This window comes from Armigeres subalbatus, chromosome 1 (assembly GCF_024139115.2).
Source record: "Armigeres subalbatus isolate Guangzhou_Male chromosome 1, GZ_Asu_2, whole genome shotgun sequence".
Lineage (NCBI taxonomy): Eukaryota > Metazoa > Arthropoda > Insecta > Diptera > Culicidae > Armigeres > Armigeres subalbatus.
Window position 1 is genome coordinate 156,897,025 of NC_085139.1, and position 21,019 is coordinate 156,918,043.

The 21,019-nt window shown below is 39.2% G+C and overlaps 1 protein-coding gene across 7 annotated transcripts in view; it reads left to right on the forward strand.

Moving 5' to 3' along the window:
• The window catches only part of LOC134205375 (protein unc-13 homolog 4B), a 162,236-nt gene that overhangs the window by 67,099 nt on the left and 74,118 nt on the right, over positions 1-21,019 (forward strand). Inside the window, exons 1-2 of one of the 7 annotated variants that reach the window (XM_062680588.1) lie at positions 461-761; positions 20,371-20,548. The exons of 2 other annotated variants lie outside the window; for them this stretch is intronic. In XM_062680588.1, the coding sequence (XP_062536572.1) occupies positions 20,466-20,548 (83 nt within the window). In that variant the 5' untranslated portion in view covers positions 461-761; positions 20,371-20,465. Of the gene's footprint in view, positions 1-460; positions 762-19,982; positions 20,231-20,370; positions 20,549-21,019 lie in introns of those variants that run through there. 4 more of the 7 variants (XM_062680587.1, XM_062680590.1, XM_062680589.1 and 1 more) reach the window with 4 other exon arrangements.

Consider the following 21,019-nt stretch of genomic DNA (forward strand, 5'->3'; position numbering starts at 1 on the left):
GAGATGTAAATACTTTAATCACCGAAAGAAGTTGTACGAAATCTTTCTTCCAAAGCAAACAATAAGTTTAAATTTTTTTATTGCCACATGTGAATGCAATTTCCAGAACGTTATTCATCACTGCCTTTATTTGACTTGATATTTACCAAAAAAAATTAAGTCATTCGCAAATATATATTACGTATTATATTGTCTTAGTCACGTCAAGACTAAGTCTACTTCCACACCTTGCTGGATCCAGCTAGACAGTCGTAACTATCCCGGTAAAGATTAATAGAATCACATAGCAAGCAACCAACGAATCGCGAGAAGAGACTTGCTCTATGACTCGGATTGTGGGTATTTGAGTCAGCATATACCCTAACTAGTAATGATGCCCTGTGCAACGAGCGAGGCTGTGGGTTGGTTGTTGGGATTATACAATTTTTCTGTGCTTCAGTCTCAGTCAGGCAGTGTTCGTGTTGCTCACTTCAGTCGGTATCCGGCAGTTACTGTTGATCGTCGCGCGTGGTCGTTCGCAGATCAAACGAACCTCAGTACTGGACAAACGATTATTTGGAGATCGTGTTCTACGTGTCGAACGTCTTCCGGCCGGGCTAATTTTGTTTGCGTTGTATTTGGAAGGTGTTAACCGTCGAGCGTGAAGTGTAACTTGAAAATTGAATCAATTTCAGAATAAGAAGCACAGTTGAATGCAGTCGTGATTTTTTGTTCCTGTAGCTCGAAGAGCAACGTGTAATTAACGGTGATTGTTCAGTGTTGTATGTGCTTCGTCACTTGAGTTACTCTTTATAGTATGATTGCTGATACCTGTGTAGGAAGGAATTCCCAAGAACTCACATCACCGAAAATTCGCACTCCTCTGCGATGGTGTGACTAATGCCGTTTAAGGTTGCGGAAACAGAGTTTCGATCTCACGATGGGCCTGATCTTGTTCAACACGATCACGCAAAATTTGATGGGACCAACTGTAAACACTTATCGAGGATGATGATGTCATTTTTCAGAGGAAAGATGCTTTCACCGAACGAGAGACAACAAACAAGTATCTGTCTGTGCCAATATGCACAAAAGTATATTCGTTTCATGATAGCACAGAAAGTTTTCTTATGAAGAAAGCAGTGCAAAATATTGACGATCGCATTGGCTATAGTCATAATCGAGAACAACGCAGAAGCCGATCATATTTTACATGCTACCTTATTCATCCGCTTGTTTTGCAGCTCATGTCCTATGTAGCACCTACGTTGTAGGGATGGGTGGACGTGTCCCTTTGGAATACTTACCGCTTAGATATTTTTTTAAAATGATTATACATATACTAGAAATTTGAAATAGGGGTCAGGTATCCTTAGTTTCCTCTAGTACATGATTCTAATTTTGGGCAAATCAAAAATTTCAAATTGATTGATCTAAACGGTTTTATTATTTAAAATTTCAAAATTTCTGCTTCGACTTAGTCGTCATCAAGTACGAGACTCTGAAGACGGTCTTACAGTCGAAATATGTATCTGTAAATATTACAACGTAGTGGAATATGAATATTCTTAAACTCGTTTTATGACAGATGAATTGTTGTCTCTTTTATTGTGCCTTGCAACAAAATGACAAACTTTCGTGATCATTTTCCAAGGTTAGATGTGGAAAATTTATCCGCAGTACAAATAACACGTGCTATCATCGCCTCAATCCACCACGTGGCGGCCAAATTTTCAAAAATATCAAAGTAGCTTTTTTCTGAAGGTATGTTTTCCTTAGGCGGCTATCTGGTGCTCATTTTCTGTTGCGATTATAAACAAGCGGATGAGTAGATTTTTTTTATGAGCGGTACAGTTATATTGTGTGTGTCAATTATTAACCCGAACCCCAGAGACCGTTAATCTGCTTATGATTTTATGATTCAAGAATATTATTCTAATATTTCTGGAAGACTGAAAACCTTAAAAATCTGGAAAACTCATAATCGTAAATCGTTTTAAATACAAATTTGAAAAAAAAAAAAACAAACACGAAAACCGAATTCAATACAACTGAAAAAATACAACAAACAGCAAATCGAATAATAAAATCTCAACGACAGAAAAATCGAATCGACTCTCTTCCAATTTATTCATATATAATGTGCAACAGGCACTTTTTCAAATGAATATGATATAAATAAAATAAAATAAAAATATTTGGATATTTCCATATTCAATGGTTAGGAATATATTGAACATTTTCATTTCATATTTCAAGACATTAAAGCTAAATTTAATAATCCTAAATTTCCAATTTTGCTTTTTTTTCTCAAAAGGGGCTTAACCCTTTCTGAACTGAAGTTGTGTACCACACAATAACTCGAACTTACATGGTGTTACATTGTGATTCACACCTGATCTTCATTAGAATTCACACTTAAGTTTGGAATGTCTTTGCTGCTCTCAATATTATTTCAGACGTGAAAAAGGATTTTTTACTTTATTTTTATTCTTTTTTTACACTGTCGTCCATTTGAACCGAATCGAATTGCAAACCAAAACAGAACGGTTGCTCATCTGTTGTACTTGGCTGAGAGGTCAAGGCAACACCACCAGTGGAAGCAAAACGCCTGCGCACTGATGATAATTTTTGAATTAAATGTTAAAAGAGCATACGAGATGCAACGAAAATTCATGGCGATAACGGTTACTAGTTATTGTTTTGTTGCTTGCTGTATGGATACAAATGTGTTAATTATTCTTATCTTCATCACGCTAATAAGTGTTGTAAATAGAAACGCTAACCAGAGCGAATCAGCAGAAAACACCTTCCATGGCGGAAAGAATGACAATTTTCTTCGTTTTAGAACACGTGATGCAACTATTAAAATTTTATGAATTTGGTTTCTTTGTAGAAAGTTACTGCTTTTTAGACAATGATATCAAACTTTATATAATTTAGACAATTATTTAATCAATTTATAAGGGGTTCATTTTTAAGCGTTTAATTCAATTATAAGCGTAAAAACGAGTTTACTGTAGTTTTAAATATGCACTAAAATTGGAGGAAATTCTATAAAGGTTTTTTCTATACTAATTAATTTCTTCCTATAATGATTTTGCGCCTTGAGTGCCCAATGATCTTTATTGAATGGGCTTGCAGGCTGGCTTACCGCTGACTAACACTCTTTAGAAAAACGTTCAGGATACTTCTGAAACCCTCTTCCACAGCTCGGTTGACGACGGATGATTTGACGGCATTCGTTCCGGGCTTTCTGGTGGGACGAATTGAGATCGGATTTTCAGTGCATGAAGTGCTTGGGTTGATATCCGTACACTACTTTAGGCTATCTGAAGAATTGTGTCCTTTCATTCGAGAATGGTTTCAAGTGGTTTTGTGCCTAACTCGAGCTCATTCGCTATACAATCTGCTTGTTCGTATGGCCATTACGGCACGTAGGCTATCTCAGTCCTCCACCAGGAGTATTGGAAAGTTGTTGATACCTCGAGAATCACCTTCCTATGACCAGAGCAGCCGGCTTGCTGCGTCGAAGACAGCAGTATCTTTGATGTTACTACCACGTCATCCCAGGATTGGTGGTAGCCGTCGACATCACCGGTAGCGAGGTAGAGGAACAGGTAATGAAAGGTTTACCGCCAGTTCCGGTTGGGGTGTGGCGTCCGCAACTCGGCAACTCGTGGTCGTGGGTATATCTGGGACCAGAGAAGAAGGCCTTTTTGCGTTCCATTCTGGTTTATACTTTTAGAGGTAATTGGTGTAACAAGTGCACTAGTGGGAAACTCAGCCGGCACATTCTTGGTGCAGTTGGCAGTTGCGTTTATACGATCGAACTTTCTGGAAAGATGATAGAATCGGATTCTATTTTCAATGATTCCTAAGCCTTCAGCACCATACGAAAAAAAGAAGCGGAAAAGCTACAAATAACTAGAAGGGTTGTGTAGAAGACATGATCGCAAGCTAGACTTTGAACAATGTCATCGTTTCGATTGATCTTTCTACTGTCGCCATGCGATTGTGTTTTTTACTTTGCGGAAAATTCCTCTCGGAACAGGATTAGTTAGTTTAGAACGAAGGTTTTGAAAAAACAAAATAGATTTATTTTCAATATATGTGCATTTTCAATCACTAAAGCGAGGGGCGTAGTAGGGTAATAAGGTAGCTACCAGTAACATTTTGGTTTTATACTGGTTTTATAGTACTCTTGAAGAGCAAATAATGGTTTATAACACCGTTAAAAAACTAAAAAAATTACTTGGAAGGGGACGCTATGCAGCGGTACAGCGACGGAAACTGCAGGACTTGACAGTCAACCGACATATTTTTTTGTCAAATCTTTCCGTTTTTGATGAATTGTGTTTGGGATTTGAAAGCGACAAAACCATAATCCACCCACCATGATTTCTGATAGTAATCTGAATGGAGATTTCAAAAGAAAAACATGAGTATCACTAGTGTCTAATCTACGAAGTACATCGTAACTATGCTATGCTATTGGAGCGACAAAACCAAAATCAGAATCTTGAGAGAAAATTTTACTTGGCTGCCACTGACGCCATCCATGCGAACGACGGCAACGTTCTGCCGTCGCTAAGTGATTATGATTTTCACTTTGAACAAAGTTTAACTAAATAGTTTGGGTTTGCAAGAACATTGTGGCTTGAGAGCTATTTGCACTGATGAATACCAATCAATGGTACTTCAGGTGAAGGTGGGTTGAGTAGCAAAACAAATTCAAAAACAAATTGGTACGATAAAAACTGCCATATACTGTAGTAGTAGTATTGGTGTCGTATTTATAAAATAACAAAGGATATTAGTAGGGTGGTTCAAAAAGCGACCCAGCTCCACTACGCTCACTCGATTCCGTCCCATGCTCCGAGTGTCCTCAAAAAACCGGTTTGAACAAAAACTGGTTGAGCGCAAGCCGGTTCAAGTTTGTATGAAAACTAGTATGGAAAACTAAACCTTTTATTACACTGGCTACGGCGCCTCCCCTCCAAACGCTGGCGAAAAGAGAACCCACATAGCTAAAAGCAACATTCCAGAGACTTCACTGAACGAAAACCGCACCACAGGAAAGATCCATTGATTACGTAACGCAAATATAGCATTTTATACCCCACTCACCCTTATGCCACACTTTTTGTATGAAGCATCTGCCCCTTTGGTGCGATAGTGTAGACTAGACTAGACTAGAAGTGTCTGCCCCTGGTGCGATAGATATCACAGACAAATTCTGGGTATTTTGTTGAATTGCACGTTTCACTGATGCCTTCTGAGAAGCCTAATTATCATGCGAAAGATTCGCAACCTCGATTAAAATCGACTCCTAACTATTGGAACGACCATTCAATATGGATTGTCTATGGAGTTGAAGCTCTTGAATATTTCATCCAGTCATATGGTCTCCCCCCTCGCTAGCGCCCAATGACGGAGTGCCAGAATCAGAATAATGTTAAATTCAACCTCGCCATATCAACTGTCATACAAACCTGAAACGACTTGTGCACGGTAAGCCTCTATTCAAACCAGCCCAAACCATTGGATGACACCCAAATTATAAATCATAATCGACTGAGCATGGCGGAGCAAAATTATTTTTTGAACCACCCTACTTATTAGTTTGCTGCTGCCGGTGCCGGTACACCGCGGTGTTTACATTCGCTCCGCGATCAGTTTTTAATCGTTTTTTTTTCAGGCAAAAATAGCAATTTATATTAAGTTTTCGGTTTAAACAAGTGACTGATTTCAAAAAGTGATGTTTAATTTGCATTCCATCAACATTTCGGGCTGCTCATGTGCGGAGAAGTGAGTAAAAACTTGATTTTTTCCATGCCCTTTGAGAAGAAGTGAAGTGCAGTGATAAACCCACCAAATCGCGAACGGCTATTAAATTGGCACGAAACTGCTGATTTATGATAATATTCGAGCCGAAATACATAGGACTACAGTCAAACCTCCATGAGTCGATGTTCTATGACTCGATATCGACTCATGGAAGCAAGTTATGCCATATTTAAAAATATTTACTGGGTTACTGTGATGGTTCCTTCAAACAGTTTTCCAAAGATTAGCTATTCCTCATTTCGATATTTCCATGAGTCGATGGTCCCTTCAATATCGACTCATAGAGGTTTGACTGTATTTGGATAAACATGTTCATATGTTCATTATCACGGGAAGTGAATAAATATGCTGTAAACAGGTTAGTAATTTCAATATTAGACTTTTGTTCGATGCGGTTCGATGCATCCGAATGTTGGTGGGAGAGGAGTGCGGGAGGTGTGAGGTTGACCCGTGGAAGGTCCGGTGCCATATTGACTGCCATCGTGGTACTCTTTCAACTATGTCCTTCAGACGCTACTGTTGCAGAAAAATACTCCACCGCTGTCATCACGAGTGCCACAGACGCCATCGTAGTGAAACAACCATTGCGGAATGTTTCGAGAAAATTTCAGTAGAGTGCTACTGATGCTGACGACGACGATCACACGACCTACGCCGTCGGCGGGAGTGAAATTTCCTGCAGCAACTGGGATTTTTGTAGCACTCAAGCCACAATTTGCTTGCAAATCCAAAATATTGAGTGCATGCACAACTTCTTCCGTAACTTTTCGTTGTGCCGCAGACCAAATTTTCTTGAATTATTCTTCGCTAACGTAATAAAAATGAAGTCGTTCAAATACATATTTTACATGCAAACTCGTCATGTTTACCAAGAATTTCTACTAGTCCGAAACATTGAAAAAGAAGAAAACAATCAAAAGAAAAATTGATGGCAACACTAAGGACTGTTCATTAAAGAAAGTGGACACCTGTTTTTCAAAGGAACATGTTTATTTTTGAACAAATGCATAAGGTTGTATATATAAATGATAAACAACATACATATGAACGAATTCACGTGAGTTTGAATATTTACTTCTCATTTCTGAAGAATGCTCGGACTTCTCTCATTAGATTCTGCACAACTTCTTCCGTAACTTTTCGTTGTGCCGCAGATCAAATTTTCTTGAAATAGTCAACAGAGGATGCTTCTCTTCCATCTACCTTAAGGTGCCGCTCAATTAGTGATTCAAAATGTTCATTATTGGAAATTATTCGGTTCTTCCTAGAAGCCAAGACGAATGTTGTTCAAAGTGCAAATTAAGTTCGTGTCAGAGAGTGACGCTGCAAAAATGTATTCGCATGGATGGCATCAGTAGCAGCTAAGTAAAATTTTCTCTCAAGATTCTGATTTCGGTTTTGCTCATATTGCTGAATGGAATTCGGCAACAGAATCTCGAGTGCGCGTCGGAAGGATACGCTGCAAAAAATCCAAGTAAAATTTTCTCTCAAGATTATGATTTTACTTCTTTATATTGGCATCGCATCCCACACTAGGACATTGCCGGATCAAATTCAAATTCACTAAATACTCGCGAATGATAATCTGAATCAACGAACTTATCGTTGAAATAACATTCCGGTGTTTTCTTTAATAACACTTCAAACAAACTTTGCGATTCAGGTTATTTGCACAATTTCCTACCTTATTCTATTGCTGGAGAGAAGAATTATTTGAACAAGAGTCCCGAAAGGCGCTAAAATGATCTGTTTTACAAACACTGAAGATTTTGAATTTATTTTTCTTCGTCGTCTTGTTTACAGACGAAGAACGTTTCGCCAAACTGACGATTTTAACTAAAATAATCTTATGTAACACATCTGTTATACATCATGCAGTCAATAAAATTCTTTAGTTGAATGCTAAATGCTAAACGTAATAAAAGTGAAGTCATCCAAATACGTCTTTTACATGCAAACTCGTCATGTTTACCAAGAATTTCTACTATTCCGAAACATTGAAAAAGAAGAAAAAATAATCATAAGAGAAATTTGATGGCACACTACCCATGTACATATTCTACTCTTGTATGGTAGTAGTAGGGTAGGAATGGTAATAGTAGGGTGACCATATGAAATTTTTGAAAGGAGGCCACTCAACCAAAACGTGGCGAAAAAGGAGGACATTTGGATGATAAAGGAAGTTAGTGATAAGGTGTGCGCCACCGCGCCACGCCACCGCCGCCGACATTTTTGCACTGGCGCGCCACCATTTAAAATTTGTCACGGCGCTAATTTATTATTTTCCACGCCGATTCAAATTTGAAGAAGTCCGTAAAATTTCCTGATTGATCTCTTCAACATCTCGTTGAAACACCAGAGAATTTTTCGTAAAAATACCAATGATTATCTTGAAAGTTTAATACAATTTCTTATTGAAATTTCTAAAAACTCTCCGTAAAAACTAAGAAAAAACTTGCGTACAGTTTCGAGAATTTTTTTTAAGTTTCGAAAATTCCTTGGAATTACCAAGTGGAGCTTTTGGAATTACAGCTAAAAAATCTTCGGATTTTACATGAGAATCTCATCAGGATATTGTTGTTGAAGTCATCAGAAGCTTCTACGGAAAAATATTGTGAATATCCACGGAAAATTTCGGTTCAGTACTCTTCAAAATTTACATAGAATATCCTTCATAATTGTACCATCTTATGATTGGAAGATGCTTCGACGTTGATTTTCTCAATCTAGATTAATTAAAATGACTAGGGGAACTGTACCGGTTTTGGCCATGTTTCTAATTTGGCCAATTTTGCGAATAACTCAAAAAATAAAGCAATTCTTGAGGGTTTTATTAGTTCCATCAAAAGATATATCCCTCACGGTTCAACGCTGCTTTCAACTGATCGATTATTTTGGAAAAATAAGTATTTTCCAGGGTTGGCCAAATTATGCACTAAGCTGGCTAAAACCGGTGCACTTCCTCTAGTTTGGCATAGCCAACGTTTAAACAGAAAATTCTTCGGAATATCCGCGAGAGACTCCCTGAAATTTTCAAAAATTGTTCAAAGCTTCCGCGGCAGATTGTCAAAACGCAAATTTCAAAAAAAAAAACTTTGAGAAACTCAACGGAAAATTGCTCGAACTTGTTTAAGGATTTTCTTTGGATTTCTACAAAAAAATCTCTACATTGTCCATAAGAAATTCTTGGGAAATTCGATTGGCCGAAAGCACCAGATGGCCGAACTGGTAGTTTGTTTGAAAAAGCCGTTTTTCCTAACAAGTCGTCTGACCGAAATGATCGTTTGGCCACATAGCTCATGAGACAAAAATGCCTTGTGGCCATTTGACCGAAAATATTGTTTGGCATTTGGCATAATGTCAACTACTGAATGGATAATATCTAGGAACTTTTTTCAAATAGGCGTAACTGTATTCGACTTTGAAATTAAAACAATTCATACTTTCTCTATGCAGCAAATTTCGTTCAACTGACGTTACTACCAGATAGGTCGCAATCTATTCTTTCTGTTAGGTAAGATCCATAAATTACGTAACGCTTTGAGAGGGGAGGGGGGGTTGTCTCAAGTGTGACATAGGGGGGAAGGCGGGTTGAAAATGGCCACATTTTGCGTTACTTAATTTGTATTAAGAGCACAATCATTATTCCAAAAATCAAGGTCAGAATCAATTAAGTCCATTTGAAAAAAGTTCCTAGATGTAGTAAAAAATGGCCACTCGTTTGGCGAAATTGTCAAATGACAATTGAACACATTTCCGTAACCTTTCTATTTTTCAAGTCTATACTGGCCGTTAAGTCAAAAGTTTTCTAACCAATTTCCATTTAGCCAAGCCGGTAACGGTAATCTAAACTGATATCAGGTGGGAAGATGTTTGACCGAAAATGTAGTTTGGCCGAAAGCAACATACAGCTGAAAGGAGCATTCGACTAAAAATGCCGTTCAACCGAAAAAGTCATTTGACCGAAAATGCAGATTGGTAAGAATTAAATTTTGTAAGAATTCCTTTAGCCGAATAGATCATTTGACAGAAAATGCCGTTTGGCCGAAAGGGTTGTTTTGCAGAAAGGACATTTTCGGGCCAATTGGCTTTTTCTCTTGTCATAAGACGAGTTTGTACAATCCCATTGAAATTCCACCACTTAATTGTATCTTGACAGATACGTATTTCAACCTAAACAGTAAGGCCGTCTTCAGAGTCTCGTACTTGAATTTCAATGGGATTTACAAATTCGTCTTATGACAAGTGAAAACATTCCACTAAAAAGCTCAAAATAATTTTCTTAACAAAATGGCTTTTTCTGTCAAATGACCGTTCCTACCAAACGCCATTTTCGGTCAAAAATGAACTATTCGGTTTAACGATTTTTTCGGCCAAACTACCTATTCGGGTCGAATGTCCCTTTATGTCGTTTTCGGCCAAACAACATTTGCGGACACACTATTTACAACCTAATAGAAGTTTCGGAAATATGTTTAATTCGGCTTAATTGGATTTGGTTAGATATTTTTTGGCCTGAATCGGCTTACAAAGTAGAGAGGTTGCGAAATTTCGTTCAATGATCTTTTGACAATAAGGCCATTTCGCCATAAATGTCATTTAGCCAAATGGGTGGACATTTTTGACCATATCCGTCCAGTAATTGTCATTTGGCCATGTGACTCGTTGGGGCAAACAACATTTTCGTTTAAATTACCCTTTCTGTTAAACGATCATTTCGGCAAAACGGCATTTCGGACTGATGATCTATTCGGCCAAATGATCATTTCGACCAAACGACCTGTTAGGGAAAACGTTTTTTTTGGTCAAATTACTAGTTCGGACGTATTTTGCTTTCAGCCTATGGATTTTCCCAATATTTTCTTATGGACAATACACTAGTCGTTAAATAACTGCAACATGTTTACGTTTCAGTTAGCGAATGCCGTTCGAGAACTGCAACGCTTCCTAGATATCAAACGGTTGTCAGTCGACGTCAGATACAATAGAAGTGCACCTGATTGTGCAACACAATGCAGCTATCATCGACTTTGTTTGACATCGTTTTGAAGTTTAGCGGTCCGATAACTGCAAAACTGTTGCAACTATCGAATTACAGTCAAAAAGCATTGCAGTTAAATGACTTGCAGTTATCAAACGTCTGCTGTACAATGAATTTTACTTGGAAATCCAACGAAATTCCTTAAAAATTCCGAGAAGTTTTCCGTTGAAATACAAAAATTTTATTATTGAAATCTACATATTGAACAACTTTGCGCGGAAATTCCAAAGAATTTTCAATTCAAATTTCGGAGAATTCTTCGTGAAAATTTCAGAGAATTTCCTATGAAAACTCCAAAGAGTCCCTCGCGGATATTCTGATGAATTTTCTGTTTTATCGATGGCCATGGCAAACTATACGTCTTATTTTTCCTAGACTGAGCAATCTAACGTTAAAACACTAATTCTACTTGCCGCACTCTTCTACAATTATGAAGAATTTTCTGAGTAAATTTCGAAAAATATTCAACAAAAACTCAACAGGAACTTCTGTGAATATTCCGAACATTTTCCTATAGTAATTTGGAACAATTTCTTTCTTTATTCTTTATTCTTTCTTTATTAGGAGCAGGAAAAGCCCGATTGAGTGGAACGTACTGTTCTTCCTCAAACGGGCGTAAAAACCTCCTCTTCATTTGCATCAACAGATTAACAATTCATCCTAATGATTCATACAATATTTGCTTAAATTTACTTAACAAACCCTAACAAATTAACTGACTTCTTGTGCCGAAAGGATAATAGAGAATCTCTTGCGAAGAGTAGACCGGGAAAAATGGAAGTCGAATGTGTGAGAACAGATGTTGAATACTCTACACATATTTGAAATAGGCTCAAAGTGACCATAATTAGCCCTGGCAGTTTGAATATGTAAAAACGGATGTGAGCGGAGACGACTAGGTTCAGTGAATTTAAGAGAGGCCAACAAGTAAGGGCAATCAATTTTGGACTGTAATAGATCAGAAACGAACAGCGATTTTGCAATTTTTCGACGAACACTCAAAAGCTTCAATCCTATGAGTTTGCAGCGATCTTCAATCCAAATTCCAAAGAATCTCCTGCTGAAATTCAAAACAATTTTCTTTTGGATTACCAAAGAGCTTCTGTTGGTAATTCTCGAAACTGCAAAGCAGTTTCAGTGAACAATCCGAAAATTATTTCCAAATGAATATTTTGAAAAAAGTTAAAGAATTTGTTGGAAGAAGTTCATCAAAATTTTCAGGCGAAATTCGAAAGATTAAAGTCTTGAAAATATCCCGAAAAAAGCAAGAAAAAATCTCAAAGAAACGTATTAAAAAAATCGCCACACCGATTCACGTCGCCGGCTAAAATGGCTTTCGGCGTGACGAAAGCGCCGCCGCCGCTGACCAAAGCTCGGACCAACGCCGCCGCCGCTGAATAACGGACCGGCGCACACCTCTAGTGATGAACTCTAAAATCTTTATGAAAAATCACTTGAATAAAAAAACATTGGCATTGAATAGGAATGACATTGTTAATTGTATGACCACGAAGCACTTAACTGTTTTTTGAAAAGAATATCGATAATGTTAAGATTAGTTTAAGATAGGCATTCCTAATCTATTGTGGAAAAGACATGATGTCATCAAAGGATTAGAAGAATACCAAAAAACCCAGATTAATCCACCTAGCGGTGATGGTGCCTTTCTCCTTTTTATTCGAGTGAGTAATTTCTACGCACTTTTGGTATGAAAAAAACAGTATTTTGGCCATAACTTCTGAGCCCATAGTCCGATCCGGCCAATTTTCAATACGAAACAATGGGACAAGATTACGCGTCAAATGCAACTTGTTGCGGTTAAGGATAAGTTCCTGAAAAATGAGTGAGATTATTTTGCGCACACACATACACACACACACAGACATCACCTCAATTCGTCGAGCTGAGTCGATCGGTATATGGTCGGGGTTCAGCCAAAACGCAACAAGCGCCAACGAAAAATCACCGATTTTTCTGCTCAAACTTTCGTATCGGATATCCCTTAACCCCAAAACTGAGGATATCCTACTGCAAATGTACGTTTAAATTGATATGAAACTATTTCCGTTGTCCTTTTACGAACATAATATCACAAGTCAGTCGAAAAGCCGCTCGGTGCGGTTTGGCTGAACACCGACCATATAACACTATGGGTCTCCGGGACTCCTATAAAAAGTTCGTTTTTGGAGCGAACATATAGCCTCTACGTATACTTTGTATATGAGAAAGGCAAAAAGGCTGACAAGGCGGCAGCTATTTGTATCACATCTTCTTCTTCTTCTTATTGGCATTACATCCCCACACTGGGACAGAGCCGCCTCGCAGCTTAGTGTTCATTAAGCACTTCCACAGTTATTAACTGCGAGGTTTCTAAGCCAAGTTACCTTTTTTGCATTCGTATATCATGAGGCGAACACGATGATACTTTTATGCCAGGGAAGTCGAGGCAATTTTCAATCTGAAAATTGTGTAGACCGGCACCGGGAATTGAACCCAGCCACCCCCAGGTCTTGCTTTGTGGCCACGCGTCTTACCGCGCGCTGAGGAGGGCATCACACATCCTAGAGAAGTTACCGTGCAATTGGTTAAGAATGCAATTCGATATGTGCATTTTCGCAGCATACCTTGAGAAGTATTTGAATTTCTATTCTACTCTATCTTTCACACCGGTATAGCTGCAATTCACTCATTGAATGTTGTCCGTAAAAGTGTTCTCTCAAATATTTATCCCCTTTTAGGATACCATATGGTCACCCTGAGTATTAGGGACAAGGCAGATATTTCCGTCCATCGTCTTAGGGGCTAAAACCAACGAAAGTAACGTCCATTTGCTAGAAATCCACTATAGCAGAATGTTTCTCCTACGCTTACGATTTGGTACGGATGAGTTTGGCAAAAGAGTGTCTCTTTTATTGGTTTTCAAGACTATGACGAAAAGAGGAAAATGCCTGCCCAACCTGCCAAAGAGGAAAATGCCAAAGCCAAACTTTTTATTATTTATTTATTTATTCAGACTAAGGCCGAAGTGGCCTGTGCGGTGTATAAGAGTCTTCTCCATTCGGCTCGGTCCATGGCTACACGTCGCCAACCACGCAGTCTACGGAGGGTCCGCAAGTCATCTTCCACCTGATCGATCCACCTTGCCCGCTGCGCACCTCGCCTTCTTGTGCCCGTCGGATCGTTGTCGAGAACCATTTTCACCGGGTTACTGTCCGACATTCTGGCTACGTGCCCGGCCCATCGCAGTCGTCCGATTTTCGCGGTGTGAACGATGGATGGTTCTCCCAACAGCTGATGCAATTCGTGGTTCATTCGCCTCCTCCACGTACCGTCCGCCATCTGCACCCCACCATAGATGGTACGAGCACTTTCCTTTCGAAAACTCCAAGTGCGCGTTGGTCCTCCACGAGCATCGTCCAGGTCTCATGTCCGTAGAGGACTACCGGTCTAATTAGCGTTTTGTAGATTGTCAGTTTGGTACGGCGGCGAACTCTATTCGATCGGAGCGTCTTGCGGAGTCCAAAGTACGTACGATTTCCAGCCACTATGCGTCTCCGAATTTCTCTGCTGGTGTCATTTTCGGCAGTCACCAGTGAGCCCAAGTACACAAATTCTTCTACCACCTCGATTTCGTCACCACCGATGCAAACTCGCGGTGGGTGGCTCACATTGTCTTCTCTTGAACCTCTCCCTATCATGTACTTCGTCTTCGACGTGTTGATGACTAGTCCGATCCGTTTAGCTTCCCTCTTCAGTCTGATGTAGGCTTCCTCCATCTTCTCAAAGTTACGTGCCATAATATCTATGTCGTCGGCGAAACCAAATAGCTGGACGGACTTATTGAAAATTGTACCACTCGTGTTAATCCCTGCTCTTCGTATTACCCCTTCCAAAGCGATGTTGAATAGCAAACACGAAAGACCATCATCTTGCCGTAACCCTCTGCGAGTTTCGAAGGGACTCGAGAATGCCCCTGAAACTCGAACTACGCACATCACCCGATCCATCGTCGCCTTGATCAACCGTATCATTTTATCCGGAAAACCGTGTTCGTGCATTAGCTGCCATAGCTGGTCCCGATCGATTGTATCATATGCGGCTTTGAAGTCGATAAATAGATGATGTGTGGGCACGTTGTATTCGCGGCATTTCTGCAGTACTTGGCGAATGGCGAACACCTGGTCCGTGGTGGAGCGTTCGCCCATAAAACCCGCCTGGTACTGCCCCACGAACTCCCTTGCAGTTGGTGCTAGTCGACGGCATAAAATTTGGGAGAGTACCTTGTAGGCGGCGTTTAGCAATGTGATTGCGCGGTAGTTGCTACAATCCAGCTTTTCGCCCTTTTTGTAGATGGGACACGACACCTTCCATCCACTCCTGCGGCAAAACTTCCTCCTCCCAAATCTTGGTAATGACCCAGTGCAGCGCTCTAGCCAGTGCCTCACCACCGTGTTTAAATAGCTCTCCTGGTAGTTGGTCAACCCCAGGGGCTTTGTTGTTCTTCAGCCGGCCAATCTCCTCCTGGATTTCCTGGAGATCCGGAGCCAGTAAAATTATGTCCTGCGCGCGTTCTCCCAGGTCCATCACCATACCGGCATCTTCGTCTGCCACATCGCCATTCAGGTGTTCTTCGTAGTGCTGCCGCCACCTTTGGATCACCTCACGCTCGTTCGTAAGAAGGTTCCCGTTTATATCCTTACACATATCAGGCTGTGGCACGTGGCCCTAACGTGAACGGTTTAACTTCTCATAAAACTTTCGTGTGTTATTAGCGCGGTACAGTTGCTCCGTTTCTTCACGGTCTCGATCTTCCTGCTGGCGCTTTTTCCTCCGGAAAATCGAGTTTTGTCTGTTCCGCGCCTGTTTATATCGTGCCTCGTTCGCCCTCGTGCGGTGTAACCAAACTTTTTAGTGCGGTTTAAATAGAATAGTACTTAGATCTCCAGTAGCCTTGCGAGCCAGGAGTTTTGAATGTTTTCGGGTTCGAAACACTCTCGACACCCTGGGCATAGTTTATCCATCATTGTATTTGCTCCACAAAATACTTACCCATGCAATGGGGGCATAGAAAAGCTTTCAATAAAAGGATGAATGAAAGAAGAATAGGATGTGCTCACAAAATATAATTTTGGTCATCCAAGAAATCACTGGAGTAAGGCCTTTCAGCCTACACGCATAACCAAATATCAATTCTCCCGATATAAATATGGTACATACTCTCTGTAGTATAAACAATAGAATGTGTTATGGCATATGATCTTGATCATCCAAGAAATCTCTAGAGTAAAGCCTTTTGATCTACACAGGTAAGCAAAGATCAATTTGCTCGATTCAAATATGGTACATGCTCTCTGTAGTCTTAGTACTATAGAAAATGTTCAGTTCTTGGTTTTCTTATAAATTTCCGGAGTAAGGAGTAAGTTCTTTCCCTTGTCATAAGACGAGTTTGTATCTTCCCATTTAATTGCACCACTTGATTGTACATTCACAGATACGTATTTCAACCTCAACTGTAAGGTCGTCTTCAGTGTCTCGTACTTGACTCGACTTATCTGTCAAGGTACAATCAAGTGGTGGAATTAAATGGGAAGGTACAAACTCGTATTATGACATATTATGACAAGTGAAGACATTCCACTAAAAAGCTCAAAATAATTGTTTTAATTAAGTTCTTTGTCATTCGAGATATCCCTGGAGTAAGGCTTATCGGTCCACGCGAAACCAAACAACAATTTGCCTGGTTGACGTATTGTGCATACTCCTTTTGGTACTAGGAATAGTTATATGTACCACAATGGGCACATAGCATATTTAAAACAAGGTCAACGATCTTTGATTGCGCGTGTAGATCTGAAGGGAGCATCCATACATTTTGTAACGCTTAGAAGAGGAGTTGCCCGAAGTGTGACAATCCATACAAAAATTTAAAATGATTTATACAAAAAGTGTAACATGAAGGGGAGGGGTGTCTAATATAGCCAATTTTTGCGTTACTTAATTAATGGGTCTTCACGAAGGTCTTTATTTCTGGGATTTCTTGGATAACCAAGAACATCGTCCATGCACATATTCTATTCTATGTTTCACAATGGACATTAAACATATTCAGAATATGGCACTATTATGTGAATTTATGTCATTTTGATTTTATACGGTGCATATAATCCGCATAAAAAAACTAATTTGGTGTACCTCTACTTGTTGAAATCGCACACCAATACCAATAGCAATCCATTGAATATTGGAATGAACGAATAAAATATATCATGGACAAAAACAAATTTTTATAAAACAAAATTAAAAAAAAAATTAGATTGTATTTTTGATTACCGATGCTTAACAAACCACGATTTGTAAAAAATCGATCAATACAGTAACGACCTTATGATTTTTAGCGCGAGATTTATAAATCACTGTAGCGCAGAAACGCTCTTGAATATGGGCGCAGTCTATCGCATCCGTAGCCAACAGCGATCAAGATTAGTAGATCCAAATGCAATTCTATGGTGTTATTTCCACTATGGCAATAAAATACTAAACAATGAGAAAAAAGTAGCAAATTCGTTTCCGGGTCATTGTCGATGAGGGAATGATTTTTGTTTTTTGCCAATAAAAACAAATTATTATGATATCTTGTACACAAAATTGAGTCAATTGGTCACCATTTTGGTCCGAAATGCCAAACAATCACCAGATTGTTTAGATACACTTCAAAGTCGTTACTAAATTGAATCTTTCAACACAGAGTGACTTGTGTAGTGCAGTAGAACAAGAACTCGGTAGTTCTTGGATGAGATCCGAGATTTACTTGAGCAATGGAACCGTATGGATTATTCATAAAATGCCTTCAATTAGCTTTAGCTATGAAGCATTTACGCAATTACAGTCGCTGAACAATGCGGCATCCAATCCAAAGTGCTTCTACCAGCAACGGACGGGAGTTACCTGCCTGCTGCGTGCCGCTGCGATCAAGGCGGAAGAATGTGAAATTTGCTAAACAGTAAGCGAAAGATAGTAGGTATGCTTACGTACTATGCAGTGTAGGTATGTCTAGAAGAGAGGCTTGTTGTTATTTCCGACCACATTCGTCAAATGATAAACTACGCCTGACGGTGAGCTGTAAGCGATAATGGTTGACCTTCGGTGACTTCAAAAATTGCCGGCATGCGGCAAACGACGATAGTATTGCGAACAAGCATTTAAAAGGTGATCTGAATGGAAGTGCAACGCAGTCAGTCAGTGGGCGGGCTTTTTTTCTATGTATTCCGATCATAGCAGGCCAAAACAGAGCAAACGAGTTTCCAACGCGTTGCCACGACTAGAGCTGTTCAGCCGTTTTAATTATTGAAATAATTAGTTAGGAACATTTGATAATTAATACACTTTTTCTGTCGTTTTAAGCAATTGAATAAATTGGATAAATTCATATAAGAATTGAAGAAGTCCATGTCAACTGACTAGTATACTTGAATTCTATTTAATGAGCGTCACAAGTATCAGAACATTATATCACGGTAACATTGGTCAATGGGTAAACTACCGAATATGATGATAGAATATGTTTAACATGAGCCATATAGCAGCTAGCAGTGATTCACGGTTAGTATTTCCCCCTTGGTGGTTGCAGTTTTACGCAGCATGACACTATTGTACTCTCGATTTATAAAATAAGTATTCAAGTCTCAACTAATTTGCGCGCTGTTGTGTGCCTGATAGTTCTGACTGATAATCGTATTGTTCTGAACTATATTGGATTGCGGTTTACGATACGAAGATTATCAATCTGGCGATGAGACATTATTCATCTAGAAATGTATTATAGCACAATTTTAAAACTACGAATATTCCGGATCTCCCAGACATTTTCTAATGAACGCTCAATAGATGAAATTGACCAGAAATGATGTATATATGATAGCAAATAGAATTGGAATCAGAGCACATTATTTTATGTTTCATAGAACGAAACTGGGGCCCTCCTTAGCCTGGGCATAAAAGTAACATCGTGTTAGCCTCATGATATACGAATGCAAAAATGGTAACCTGGCTTAGAAACCTCGCAGTTAATAACTGTGGAAGTGCTTAATGAACACTAAGCTGCAAGGCGGCTCTGTCCCAGTGTGGGGATGTAATGCCAATAAGAAGAAGAAGAAGAACGAAACTCCAAATTTAGTTGCCTAAGTGATAAGCTCAAATAGTATCTTTTTGGAACAGATTCCCCGGAAACTAGAGAGGTCAATCTGGATAAATCGTCAATGGGCCTCATTCAAGGAACCTAAGCTTTCGTCTGGTAGCAAAATCGAAAATCGGTTGAAATTTTACTTTTTGACATTATGATGGAATCTTGGGTTAAAATGGACAATGTGTCACTTTTTCAGTGGCATCTCTCCTACAGGTCGCTGAAAGCTGATTTTCTCAGAGAATCTGTATTTTCCAAAGTTATGAAAAGTTTGAATTTTTTAGATTTTTATCTCGTTGAAATATTTTATTTAAGAAAATTATTTTGAGCTTTTTAGTGGAATGTTTTCACCTGTCATAAGACGAGTTTATACAATCCCATTGAATTCCACCACTTAATTGTATCTTGTGTGGGCCTTTGACCTTTGAGGTCGAAATACGTATCTGTCAAGATACAATTATGTGGTGGAATTCAATGGGATTGTATAAACTCGTCTTATGACAGGTGATATTTTATTTACTTATGTGATGCGTATGTGCTCTCTCACTACTCAACGAACTCTCATAATTGTTCCATTTTCCCTTTAAGCACACAAAAGAACTGAAACAAAATTTGTGAAACAACGTATTGGGTCCTAAAATATCTAAAATATGATTTGTCGACGTCCGTCCATTAGTTGAATCGTTACAAAGGAAAACATAACTCATTTTTATTTATATAGATACAGAGAAAGCAAACAAAACTCCATGATACGATTGCAACTGCAGACCATTCCACCCACTTTATGATATTGCAAAAAATCCCCATTTGCATACCACCGAGAGATTGGAAATGCCATGCCAGCCGGTCTCGTTAAAATCCCCATCGCAAACCCTTGCCAGATCAGAATATGGGCAGCGAAAGTGGTTGCTTCACGCATTTAGTTTGCTGACCGGTTGCCCATCACGTACGTTCGGGGGTTTACTGCAACAATTCCAAATGCTTTGGGAGTGAGATAGCTTGCCTTGGATCGGGCTTAGTACGATTTCCATTGTCAATCCATGACGGTCTCGTCAAATCCACGATCGCACCGCGATGGAGCGACACTTGTCGGATTGGGAGTTGGTTGATGACAGCAACGAATGGGTGTTTCTAGATCTGCACTTGGATGATTTGCGGGCTTATTTGAAGTTCCACCGAGAGTAAGTATGAATATTGTGATGAACGGATTTTTTTTGGGAGAAAGGGTATCAGCAATCAAGCGTCAGAGTAACTCCCGTAACGACCTGATAAACGTGATACTTGAGATCAAGCATAATAACAAAAATTATTGTTATCACAGTGAAATAGTGGAATATTAGTGAAGATACAAGAAGAAGGTGTCTAGTGAAGTAAATTACATTACTACAAGAAAGCAGCAATAGCAAAGCAGCCACAATGGATGAAGAAGCAATGTGGAAAGGGATGTACGAGAAGATTCAGGAGCAAAAGAATCAACCTGCTTCAGAGCATCAGACAATGTAGGTGTTACTATTTTGAATATGTTTTTATTAAGAAAGAAAGGTGTTGAATAAATTGAGATTTCTTCCCAACAAACATGGGAGCATCGTAACAATAACAAATTTTCAACAGCAATAGCATTCAGTACTTTATTGAATAATTATTACATTCGTACCATTGTACTTTTAATTGAAATCCTAAAGGGAGTTTCGTTACAAGTTTCATGTTACCTACAAAAATACCTTATTGCTACATGGTGGAGTCTTGTTCGGCTGCCCTTAGTTTTTAACAATTTATACTTCGAACAATTGCTCGAATTACTCAGATCTGCTATCAATTTTTGACGACTACCTCACCTCATAAATGAAAAGTGCTTGTACCCAAAATACTCTCCACGTAAATTTTCCAATCATATTCACTTCTCACGGAGGTGGAAACGTTCTTGGTAACTAGGGGAACGGTTTGGCACTTCATCTCATAGCTTCTATTTC